The 13266-nt window shown below is 36.6% G+C and overlaps 1 protein-coding gene across 1 annotated transcript in view; it reads left to right on the top strand.

Moving 5' to 3' along the window:
- Positions 1-13266, top strand: part of LOC110781744 (uncharacterized) — a 62511-nt gene that overhangs the window by 32917 nt on the left and 16328 nt on the right. Inside the window, exons 33-46 of the mRNA XM_021985794.2 lie at positions 109-294; positions 1779-1882; positions 2484-2773; positions 2879-2963; positions 3048-3377; positions 3657-4010; positions 4091-4577; positions 5069-5232; positions 6016-6178; positions 6285-6554; positions 7619-7819; positions 9034-9076; positions 10596-10711; positions 10816-11316. Coding sequence (XP_021841486.2) covers positions 109-294; positions 1779-1882; positions 2484-2773; positions 2879-2963; positions 3048-3377; positions 3657-4010; positions 4091-4577; positions 5069-5232; positions 6016-6178; positions 6285-6554; positions 7619-7819; positions 9034-9076; positions 10596-10711; positions 10816-11316 — 3294 coding nt within the window. The remainder of the gene's footprint in view (positions 1-108; positions 295-1778; positions 1883-2483; positions 2774-2878; positions 2964-3047; positions 3378-3656; positions 4011-4090; positions 4578-5068; positions 5233-6015; positions 6179-6284; positions 6555-7618; positions 7820-9033; positions 9077-10595; positions 10712-10815; positions 11317-13266) is intronic.

Below are 13266 nucleotides of genomic sequence, written 5' to 3'. Positions count from 1 at the left end.
CTGGCCTTTATTTTTTTTATTTTTCGATAAAGTCTTTTGAGAAAACTTCTTTCTCATTATATGGAAGGTAAGGAAGAAACACTAATCTAAGATCTGTGTACTGTTCAGGATGGGCGTTTTTTGGACTCTTGCATAGTACTAGGAGCCAATAGTAGTTATTCAGTTTCCGAGGATGACCATGTTGCTTTGGAGCACGAAGATGAACCTTCACCAGATATTTCTGGGAATTATCAAGTTACAGAGAACCAAAATGTTGAAAATGGCGAACCTCCAGAATACATAATTGAGTTACAGGTTATGTTCAGTTGCTTCTTCCCCTTATTTATTTTTATTTTGCATTGGAGATTGTTAGAACTTTGGTTCAACTTTTTATGTAAGCAAAGAGGGGAACAAATGACAACCATGCAATTTTTTTACCATGGCATATCAGGGACAAAATTTCTCGTGATTACAAACTAAAGTATCTGGTAGTCGTGAGTCCAATGCAAGTCTGAATAATTTTTAGGAAAATATCCACTTTGGGTGGCTGAGGTTAGACATAATTTCATTTTGGGTCCTCAAGTTTAGATAATTCCATTTTAGGTGCCTCAAGTTTGCAGGTTATTCTGTTTAGGTACCATCCTTAATACCTTAGAACTTTCCATCCAAATAATCATGTCACATACATATTTTTAAAATAAATTTCATTTAATTGTGAAATGTAAATGATTGTGAACAATGGAAAATTTTCCTAATTTTATTTGATTCCAACAAAAGCTAGAAAAATTGAGATTCTTTTTAAAAGAAATCTAGAAAACCTATGTAAAATCTGTAGTTAATGTTTAGAAAGTATGTTAAACTTTTTCAACAAAATTTTTCAAACATCTACCCAATATTACCATATTTATATATACAAAAATTAACTGTATACAAACACTTCTCTAATTTTGCTGCTAATTGTGTATTCACGTCTAGGCACTAAAAAATAAATACAAATAGTTGGTTTAACAAAGAAAATTTTTTAAATTATTTTTTTATAATTTTGGGGTATTATGACCATTATCAAAATTATATTGCACATTTTGTACTATTTTCAAGACTTTTCTTGGTAATATTTTGGATTAATTTTCTATTTTTACACAATCATCAAGAGTTAATAAAAAAGGGTTAATAATTTTACTTTTTTTTGGTTTTGTTGGAAGAAAATAAATTTAGGGAAAATTTTCATTTTTCTTACAATCATTGTATTTTAATTATAATGAATTATATGAAAAAAAATTACGTCATATATATAATTGTGCATGCCATGTCATCTTGTTTGGATGGAGAGTTAACGGTGTTAGGAATGGGTACTAATGGGGATGGGGGATTTTGACACAATTTGGCCTGAAGATTCTAAAATAATAGACTATTTGTTGTTCTTTCTGGAAAAACTCAATTTGAGGATTTACATAGATTGTAGATCGACTTTGGCAAAGTAATAGTAAGGGATCATTGGTGAAGGGATGCAAACACTTATCCTCATTTCTATTATTGTGGCAAACATAGTTTTTCGTTCATTCTTATTATTTTAGTCTAATCATCTAAACCATTATTTCTACTCCCTCCTCTTTCTATTCCCCACTTCTATGTTAACCTCATAATAAACTATAGTTCTCCATATGCTTACACTACGAAAATAAGAGATATTTTTTTTTTGAAAGTAGAATAAGAGATCTTGATCGACCATCTGAGGTTTTCATTAATCTTAAAGGAAATTGAGTAACTTTCTCAAGGTAGGGTACCATGGATACTTTCAGGCAATCAATCCAGAGCTTACTTTCTATAGCTCATCGAAAGATGTGGGGAACTCGACAAGTTTATCTAACAAACTGTTGCATGCGGAGCTGGATGCGTTCTCCAGGTTAGAATCTCATATTGAATATGGCACAAGATGTCAGCCTTTTCTTATGAAGTTCAAAGAAAAACTGTGAAATATGTTGGTTTCATACTTTCATCAGAGCTCCATGGACTAGAATTGGTATGATATCGTTGTTGTATTGTATGTTCAGAAACATGTTTATCAAGGTTTTTAAAACTGGAGGGAGTAGTAGACAGAGGAAGTATACTTTCTCTCTCTCTTTGAAACCAAATAATAGCTAAATGAGTTGATTTGCAAAGAGCTTTTCTCCTATTATAGCTCCCCAGTCCCACATAAATAACCAGCATTGCTAGGTATAAGACGAGTCATATTTTCAAGACCGACAAACCCAATACAGCAAATACTTATTCCAGAGTTGTCGCTATCTTTCAGTGCACAAAGAGATGATTGTACTTTTCTGTAAGCAGAAGACACATGCATCTGGGGATATAAACTCGGATACCAAATTTATGTTATTTCAATTGTCTGTTGATGGATATAATTCAGATGCGGCATGAATGTTGTTGAATATTCCTTTTCTATTTAAAGAAAGGGGACCTTTAATGCTCTGATGTTATGTAATGCAGTTAATATTTGGTTTTAGGATTGTGTTAAAAGGTGACACTATGGAATTGACTGCAAATGCACTTGGATTGACAATGGAGAGCAATGGAGTCAGAATTTTGGAGCCATTTGATACATCTATCAAGTTTTCAAAAGTTGCTGGAGAGATGAACATACATCTCTCATCCTCTGATATATTCATGAACTTTTCCTTCAGCATCTTGCGTCTTTTTTTGGCTGTTCAAGAAGACTTCTTGTCCTTCTTAAGATTGACATCAAGAAAAATGACAGTTAGTTGTTCCGAGTTTGACAAAGTAGCAGTGGTGGAATGTGAGTTTGTATACTCTTGGACATCTGTTTTGGCTGGTGTTCCATAGTGTTTTTAGCTGCTATAGAATTTCTTACCACTATGTTCTAATTATTTTAATTCCTCAGGTCCCAAGAATGACCTCGTATTTTCCTTTTGGAGACCTCGTGCGCCTCCTGGTTTTGCTGTTCTCGGTGACTATATGACTCCGCTGTTAGTATAATCTCATAATACTTTTTTTGCCACAATATTTTTATATTATTCTTTAACTCTTATAATTCCATTTTTGCTTGTCAGAGACAAGCCACCAACCAAGGCTGTTCTTGCAGTAAATAAGAACCTTGTTAAACTCAAAAGACCTGAGTCTTTCAAGTTGATATGGCCACATACTACATCTGGTAATATCTCTGGTGCAGATGGCATAAACGGAACACCATTTATCCTTCAGGAGGGCAATGTAAGCTGTTCAATTTGGTACCCCGTGGCGCCAAAAGGTTATGTTGCACTGGGCTGCGTGGTTTCTTCTGGAACAGCACCTCCGCCACTGTCGTCTTCGTTTTGCATCTTGGCTTCTTTGGTTTCTTCTTGTCCATTAAGGGATTGTGTTGTGATTGGAACAGGCAATGAGTATGTGGATGTTATAACACTTTCTGACATTATTTTGCATAAGAACTGCAAGGAAATGAACTAGATCAGTTTCTCCAAGCTGTGTTTAGCATTTAATTTTGTCAAGCTATGATTTTATGTTGACAATATTGGCTTGAGAACCACGGAAAATTCTGCAAATTGTTGTATGGTCTCAGTTTTCGTGATAAATATGAACTCTTTAGAAATATGGAGTACTGATGTGATTTTATTAGTTGAAACATATCTATTTTGTGTAATCTTGTTCTTTGTATAATGCAGACCCTCGATGGATTTACCCTTTTGGCGTGTGGATAATTCTGTTGGCTCGTTCGTGCCAACAGATCTTAATTCAATGAAGTTAGTGGGTGGAGCGTATGACTTGAGGCATATTTTTTTTGGGATATCAGAGTTCTCACAAGATATTCCTAGGAGTAATCCCTGTCATGCCTCACCACGTAATGGACCCCTCTCTGCAGAATTAGCAATTGCAAACTCTGGCAGGCTTTTTGAGACTGTGACCAATTTTGATCTGGTGTGGAGCAATCAAGGTTCCAGGTCAAAGAAAAAAGTATCGATATGGCGTCCAGTGGTCGCACAGGGGATGGTATTCTTTGGTGATATTGCTGTTAAAGGGTATATCAAATTTGTAATAGATTTTAATCATTATACTGGTTTCTTTCCTAATTATTGACTGATAGACGTATTGGCCATAGGTATAAAAGTCCAAACGCCTGTGCTGTTGCTGAAGACATTGGTGATGAAGTTTTCAAAAAACCTATAGACTACCAAATGGTTGGGAGAATTAAGAAGCAACGGGGTATAGAGCCTATGTTATTTTGGTTGCCTCAAGCTCCGCCCGGTTATGTTCCTCTGGGCTGTATTGCATGTAAAAGTTCACCAAATGATCATGGTTTTAGCAGCTCAGTGCGATGCATACGAAGTGACATGGTTACTGGGGATCAATATTCTGAAGAAAGTTTGTGGGATAATGATGCTGGGATTAGAGCAGAACCATATAGCATATGGACAGTTGGTAGCGAGTTTGGGACTTTTCAGGTTTGGAGTGGAAACAAGAAGCCTCCCAAAAGATTTGCAGTGAAGCTTGCTCATACATATGTAGCAGATGGCAAGGAAGATACCATCATTGATGCAGAAATCAGAACATTTTCGGTTGCATGTTTTGATGACTATGGTGGCTTGGTAAGTGATGCCTTGTTTGCAGTCGTTTCAGTATATTCCAATCCACTTACCTTAACGGGTCAATGTATCATGCAGCCATTGGATTTCCTGAGTAGTCCGCGATATTTTCTGTTTTCCATGGATCGTATTTTTTAATAATGACTTATAGTTGTCTAAGTTGTCAATTTTCCTGTTATAATTTGTAAGATCCTTTACATTTGTCAAGAATTTCTTGGATATCATATTATCATTCTGATTATTGGATTATTGTTAGGCTATATGGTTGATATAACTTGGGACTTTTATGTGTACACATGTTAGAGATAAAATGCTGAAGGTTTTCTGTTATTTGCTGGGGCAGTTAGCTGCACAAAATTTAGGGAATGTTGAAAAGTTTACGTTGTCTTCCTTATCTTGAGGACTTCTGAATGTTTCTTTTTTTGTCGAAACGCGTAATTTCCTTTCTTAAATAACCAATTTGATGGTCTTGGATTATTTTTCAATTACTGCAGATGGTTCCGTTATTTAATGTATCCCTGAGTGGTATTGGATTCAGTTTACAAGGACGGCCTGACTACTTAATTTCCAATGTCAACTTCTCTCTTTCAATGAGGTCATACAATGACAAGTATGAGTCTTGGGAGCCTGTGGTAGAGGCAGCTGATGGATTTTTGAGGTAAGTATTTCCTTTACGCTGCTCATGAGCTGTTATAGGTGTTCCCTTTGAACTGATGAATGTGAAGGCTTCATCTAGAATTCGGTATTGTTGACATTTCTATATATATTATTAAAACCCCAATACATGTCTCTAGTTCTGCCTTCTTTATTGTGTGGTTGATATGTACGTAAGTTTTGTTTTTGGATTCTGTAAAAACTAGCTTTGAATTATTCTCACCTAGTGGTACTGTGGCATATAAAAAATTCACGGATGCGGTCGCGATCGCGTAACGGTTGCGTTATCGCGGAAACCGCTTGTAACGGATAAGTAGAACGTATCGCTGCTAACACGGTGTGAAGTTTCTCAAATAATTCACGTTAATAGGTTTAAGCTTTCTTTATACTCTTCCAAGTTTAGAAAAGCATTATTTCAGCACAATATAACCAACTCTTATCATAATTTCACGTTTTTTAAAATACATAACTAATTAGTAAAATATTTTTGGCCAATTTGTACAAAAGAACGGTGTAACGGAAAAAAAAGGTTCTAATGCGGCGAGGCACTGTTATGTAACGGACGACGCGGGGAGCAAGATATGATTTCTGTCACACCGTTATGTAACGGGGTTTAGCAGAACAAAAAATCCAAAACCTGGAACAGACGAGTTTTAATTCCATGTACTGTGGTAGACAGGTTTTGTAGTTTCTTACGCTGTTCGAGGGGTACTCATTTTAAAATGGTTGTTTTTATCTTTCTTGGATGACCTGGCATGAATCGCTGTCTCATGGTAGCAATATGCAGGTATCAGTATGATATGCATTCCCCTGTCGCTGCTACACAGTTACGTCTCACTTCAACAAAGGATCTAAATGTGAATGTTTCTAGTTCTAACATTAATATGATTCTTCAAGCTTATGCTAGCTGGAGTAGCCTCAGTGAAGTTCAGGAGTCCTACATTAAAAGAGTACGTTCTTTCCTTTTCCCATTTATTAACGTATTCTACATAGTGTAACTCTAGATTATCTTTTGTTAAGCTGTAACTCTCTGTGGCGATGCAACCAATTCTTCAGGAAATTATTTCTCCAACTTATAAGGATACCTCAACTGATAGCGTGCATCACAAAAGAAATTATTTTATCATTCCACAAAACAAGCTTGGTCAGGACATTTTCATTCGGGCTACTGAAATCAATGAGCTTTCAAGTGTAATCAAGATGCCATCAGGGGATATGAAGCCTCTCAAAGTCCCGGTACTGAAAAATATGCTGGACTCTCACTTCCGAGGGAATATTGGCCAAAAGACTCGTACAATGGTGACGTTGATGATTGCAGAAGCACAGGTGTGATCATCCTTTCATTTTTAGCAAATGATTCTAAAAGTTTCGATTTAGAAAAGAAATATGTTCTGATCTGTTTTCAAAGTTGTAATTGGTCTGTATGATAGGCTCTGTTTGAGTGTCTAGTATATCACATTCCATATTACTTATGAATTTGTATCTTACACGTTCGATTGATTGTTTATGACTACTGCAACGGTGCAACCCCATTTGGATCTTTATGCAAGTAGGCTATTAAAGTATAACATGGTTATTATCATTCCATGGTTGGAAGCTTGGTGTTGTGAACGTGTCTGTTCATTTTGTTAGTAACTGTTTGTTGGCTGGAGATGATCTGAGCTTCATTCAACAACAGCTGGTTGGATACTCTTTTTCGTGGGACATTGTTGTCATATTTCCTCTTAGTTATAGGTTAAACAACAGTGAGGGTTATATACAAGAAAGTAAGTGTAACAAAATTCTTTAGTCAAGTAATAAGAGTTCCCCAACACTAAAGGAGATGAATTTTACTGAATACAAGTCTTGTACATGACACCTTGCGTTTGCACATGGAGGAATAATTCTTGTTAAGCTCTGTTCCATTTTTTGTGTGTAACAATGTTATCAGGCTCGAAATTAAATTTGTTGTTGCCAGACACAAGCAATATTAATGCATCTGATTGTCTATGGAATTGTGATTCTCTATTGAAAATAATGTTTAAGAGTTGGACATGTGAATCTTCAAAATTCGAAGACTTGCCTTCTCTCGGTAAATTATCTTAGAAATTTTTCACTGTCATTACCAAAGGCAAAGCCGTTAATAATCCTGATAGTATATGCATCATAGCAGGTGAAAAAGTGATATTGCTGCTTTGCAGTTCTTCCTTTCATAAATATCTGATTGGTACAAATGGTCTGGAAATTGAAATTCCTGTTCTTTTCATGCACCAAGTGAATTGCTATTGATGTAGATGAAAATTCCATATCTATAGCAATGCGTGCAAATGTATTTCTAGAATTTATATTCGTATTTTGTTTTTATTTTAGTAGGGTTTCCTCATTTGTTAAATTCCTATTTTTCAATACAGTTCAAAAAACTGGATGGTCTATCTTCTCGTCAGTATGCTGTATCAATACGCCTTAGTCCTGGATCTGTGCTGTCAGATGCTACAGAACTGTATCAGCAGCAAAGTGTACGTACGTGTGGGCGCCACTCTGAGTCTTGCAGTTCTTCGGAGCTTGAATGCGTTAAATGGAGTGAAGTTTTCTTCTTTAAAGTTGATTCTCCGGTATGTCAGAAGTGATTCACAAATTTTTTAAGTTTCTCCACTAAATTTTACTATGGGTTTGCCATCTCTCTTTCATGGTTATCTCCCTGCCTCCCTCCACCCTCTCTCAATCTCTGCCGGTAACTCTTATCTATTTTACTATTTATCTGTATGTCTCTGTTTACCTATCTCAGTTCAGCAATGTATGACTACGAAGAAGCAATTTTGAGTTTTGTGTCTGCATAGCCTAGCATGTCACTGGGGTGGATGATGTTGACACTGTAAATGCAACCCCCCACCTAGAGATGGCCAGTGGGTCCGGTTTGACCCAGCCCACCCTGATACAGCCCATAATGGGTCACGTGGGTCGGACACACTTATGATCCATGATACACCCCGCCCAACTCGGATATTTTTTTGATGTGTTGTGGGTCAAATTTTTTCAACACAGCCCATTTTGACCCACCCCATCGAACCCGACACAACCCGCCACGGCACACCCGACCCACCCAACCCAAATCACGAACCTAACCCACCCAACACACGAACCCAACCCGCGAAACTCTTCCTAAATTATACAATTTTGTATTGTTAAAAATGCTAATAAATTCTAATTTTATTGTGTAAATATACATTAACCTCATTTATATAAGTAAGTGAATAACATAAAAATTTATTAATGTAAGTTCGTACAATATTTGTAACTTTTTAACGCTTAATTAATTGCCCAAACCCACCTGATCCAAATCAGTTCCTAAAACTCATGTAAACCCACCAAACCCACATGACCCATCGGAATCATATCTGTCGTAATCCACCAAATCCATCAGACCCACCCGACTCGCACAACCCACCTCGACCCACGATCCACATAACCCACGACCCACCAAACCCACCCACCCAACCCGCCACGTTGGCCATCTCTACCCCCACGCCAAAAGAAAAAAAACGAGGAGATGAAGTAAGGTTTATGAGCAGAAGTTGTTGCTTCAGTTGAAATTCTATAACCCTGCAGTTAAAGACACTTGGATTTTATTGCGTCAAAATTTATATTGCACTTTTTGATGGATTGAATTCTCTTGGTTCTATATATGTTGTAATGATATAGGTACATGTGCCTGTATTGTGAATGCTAACCCAAGGAATTGGTGTCACTTTTCCCTTAGTTCATGCGGACAATAATACTGCTCATAGTTTCTGAAATTTCACTCACTTTTTGTCTATTGTCTGAGCAGGAAAGCTACCAGTTGGAACTTATTATGACTGACGTTGGAAAAGGTATAGATTTATGTATTCAAAGCATCTGCTCTCTGCTCTCCTCCTTCGGGTATACTCGGATTTGGGATCCATATTGGCAAAAAGAGATTGATGGGATAGTTCCATGTTTTACTCTCTGATTTGGTAGGATGAATAACAAACATAAAAGAACAAAATGAATTAAAAACCTTTCAGAAAACATTACAGAATGCTTCTATTCCAAAATCCATTATATTCTCGATAATTAATTAATAGGCTGTGAAATGATTTTACAGGTTAGCGAAGGATGTGGTTCGGTATTATTTCTCCATGCAAGAATAAATGTTATGGCCAGATAATCTTTCTGTATTCCTAAAAGACTTTGGAAAAGTGCATCTTACTATGATTGTCCTATATAACGTTTTTTCGTCTTTCCTTGATATCAGTAAAGCTACTAGAGTTACTTGTCACAAGATATAGTAAATTGAGATGATGTCATTCTTCTGTAATTCTTGATCTGCATGAAATTAGAACTTTGTTCTGGAATAGGGATAAAATTGTGGGACACTGGGGCGGAGATAAAAGATGGGATGCACAACTTGGTAGTGAAGAATATTAGATTTAACATCTAAGGAAAGCATTTTTGTTTTCTCTGATTTTCGAGGTTAAAGAAAGTGGAGAAACTTACCAAGTTTTATTCTCATATCCATTTTCCATAGTGATGTTTAATTGAATAGCTATGATTGAGATTCAGAGTCAACATCATGCTTCAAGTCTAAAGAGTTGTATGGTGACAAAAGATCATTGGCGTATAAGTCATATCTTTTAATGTTATAGTAGGAGTCCTACACGGTTTTACTAGTCCCTTAAGGATCAGGGTTTACGTGTAGAAAAATATGTATTTTATTTTTGTTAGAACTTAGAAGTCTTAGACTCTAGTACAATTAGATGTATTTTTTTTCTATTGAAGTTAGAATTCTTATATTGGGTATATAAAGGGCCAGAGGTGGTTATTTTATTTACAATGTGTGATTGGATTATTTGAGTTTAGAGTTGTGTGGTAAAACTTGAGAGTAAGTGAGTTGCGTATTTGTACATACTAGCGTTTCTAGTTTGGTTTATTTCCGTTTGATAAAATTATCTAGTTTAGGTCCTTTCGACTCTCAATTAATGCCCTGGTTTTGTTATGTCGTCTGACCGAGCATAATCGTATCACAGGGCACTTGCATGGAATGTGCTTTGTAATTTGGTGTCAGGCAGTGGTATCTTGGAGTCACCTTGCACTTGAGAAAATAACTTATCTGATATTCAGCACGTTCACAACACTTCGACTATCTACTTTTGTATTAATTCAATAGTTGGATGCATTCCCATTCTCCTGGTCTAGCATCCAATTCTGAACATGAAATAAAAAATTCTGGAAAAGCGGGCACAATGAGTCCGATGATACAACAATGGATACTACTTAATCTCTTTAATCTTCACGTGCATGTTTATTGCTTACGCCTATATTGCTTAACTTCCCTCTTGTTCTGTGAATTTATTATGTGTGTTTTGGCAGGTGATTCGGTTGGATTTTTCTCAGCCCCATTGAAGGAGATAGCTGCTATGGAAAGTTCTTCTCATAATGATGACAATGAATGGAAATGGATTGATCTATTTCCTCCAGAATCAAAGGTGCTTTTTACTTATTTATATATTTTTCCATCTCAGCCAAAATTTCCTTGTCCTGAAGTTCTCTAGAGTTAGAACAAACCTGAACCATGATTGTTTCCTTGCAGATTTTAACTAAGGGAAAGGGTTCAACCGGATCACAAGGGAGATTATTGGTTTCTGTTCTTTGGTCATCAAAACAGGAAGTCGAAAACAGGAACCAGTCATTTGCTGATGGTAGGAAGCCTGGGTTTATCCAGATTAGTCCTTGTAGGGAAGGACCATGGACTGCAGTAAGGTTGAATTATGCTGCTCCTGCCGCTTGTTGGAGATTAGGCAATGATGTTGTTGCAAGTGAAGTTAGTGTCCGGAATGGCAATCGATATGTAAATATCAGATCCCTAGTCACAGTACGCAATGATACTGATTTCACACTTGATTTGTGCCTGAAAGCAAAGGCCCCAATTGAATCCAAGAGAACCTGGACTTCTGACATGTCTAATTTAAATGATGAAAGGAATGAAACAGTGGAATTTTTTGAAATAGAAAAATGTGTACCAAATGTTGGTTGGGTTTGTTGCTCTGGAAAGCCTAGTAATACTCAGTCAGCTGGTGGAGTGCCTGACACGGTGAGTTACACTAACATTGTGCTTTTTGCTTAAAGGGTTTAGATGATCAGGTTTGCTTTCCCTCCTTTTATGTATACTATTTTGACGATGATGTTATATATTGAGTGCCAATGTCCTTATTTCCAAGTATGGGTTGCCTGTTTTCATTAGATTAAAATCATCAGCTCTCTTAAATATGCGGACTTTCAGAGATGGTCTGGTTAATTGGTGTCCATATGACATGATTGATTTACTTCCATGTTTTTATAGTCACTTCTTTTGTAGTAGTGCGTAAGCTAACAATGAGCTTGTATTACGGAACTTAAACTCTAAACTTAGAAATAAGTTGGTAATTAATATGAGAGTATATTAGAAAGATACCAAGGGGGTGTCCCCATTTACACACAAAAAAAGTAAAAAAATGGAGAGATAGGTAAAACATTATAAATTCAACCTCAAAGGGGTTTTACTTACTGATCATCGAGGAAAGTAAGATATTTAAGTAATAATGCTTTCAAGTATTTAGGCTGTATTAGAGTCTCTCTCTAATTCAGTGTGTCTAGATGTCTGGGACAGTGGTATACTAGTGGTTTACTACTGTGTATAGACGATATCGTTGCCCGCCAGAAGTGGTTTGAGTTTTGTTGAATAGTTTAGTGTTCTTTTCTGTCTCATTCCCCAGGCTGATTGGTGGGTAGGGATTCAATGCTTTGAGACATGGTGAAGAGAGCAAGGGGTGTTTTGGTGGGTGGAGATTTCGAGTCCTTCTGCCTTCCATCTTCCCTTCTAAATTATGGAGTGGCTGCATTCAATTCATGAGGTTTGGAAGGGAAACGAAGAAGAAGGTGTTTTGGAGAAATGATAAATGGCTAATCCTGTGGCTATTTGGTTGGAACGGAATGCTCAGGTTTAATGGAGAGGCTGTTCCCTGATAGTTTATGGGATTAGGTTTCTTTGTTAGTGTCTTTATAGGCAAGTCTGCTGGAGCATTCATAAATTACCCAACTGAGGACATAAAAAGGATTTGGCTAAGGTGTAGTTATTTATGCTTAGTTTTAAAAAAGGGGGCCTAGGCTCAAAGCGCCTATCCTAGCGCCTTAGCCGTGACAGAATCAGGTACCCACAAAAGGCGCACGTCTTATGCGCCTTTTCCCTGGCTCAAGGCCCAGCGCCTTATGGTATAAGGCTCCAATTGCTGACATGTAATAATCCTTTCTTACAAAAGCTAAAACCACTTGACTTTAATGGTTCCCCAACGGTTTAGAATTTATAATGAAAAGAGAAGAGAGAAAACCCCAAAATTTTCTACATTTCTTTCTTGTCTCTTTCAGCCAGGCACCGACAAGGTGACGAGTAATGTAAAACCCCTCCTTTTATTTTAATTTTAAAGTAATAGTTTTTGTAAGGTGTGACATACTTCTTTTGAGAATCTAAATAAATAGTCAGTTATTGAAAACCTTATTTCGTCCCCTTTTTCCGTATTTTTTAAAAAGGATTTTAATTGTACTGTACTCCCTCCGTATTTATTTAAGGGATACACTTGCCTTTTCCGGCCGTATTTATTTAAGAGATACATTTGCCATTTTTAGTAACTTATCAACCCCATCATCTAATTAAATAATCTATCTAATATATCCTATGTCCCACCACCCTATTAAACAAATAATTTCATAACTACACCCCACCCTCTACCCTCTAAAATGACATGGTCCCCACTTGTTTTACTTATTAAAAAATCTACCAAACCCCACTTGTTTTATTACTTTATTTCATTCAATTATTCTTCTTAATACCCGTGCCCGGCCAAGTGTATCTCTTAAATAAATACGGAGGGAGTATTTACTTTTTTACCCATTTGTGACAAACCTACAACAAATAATACTATTTTGATATTTTTTTTACATAGAATATAAATACCACAAAAAAAAAGAGTATGTGCTTGCCTAAGAAAGGCGCGCCTTGTGCCTAGGC

This window comes from Spinacia oleracea, chromosome 6, assembly GCF_020520425.1.
Source record: "Spinacia oleracea cultivar Varoflay chromosome 6, BTI_SOV_V1, whole genome shotgun sequence".
Classification (NCBI taxonomy): Eukaryota; Viridiplantae; Streptophyta; class Magnoliopsida; order Caryophyllales; family Amaranthaceae; genus Spinacia; species Spinacia oleracea.
This window is presented reverse-complemented; position numbering and strand designations above follow the sequence as displayed.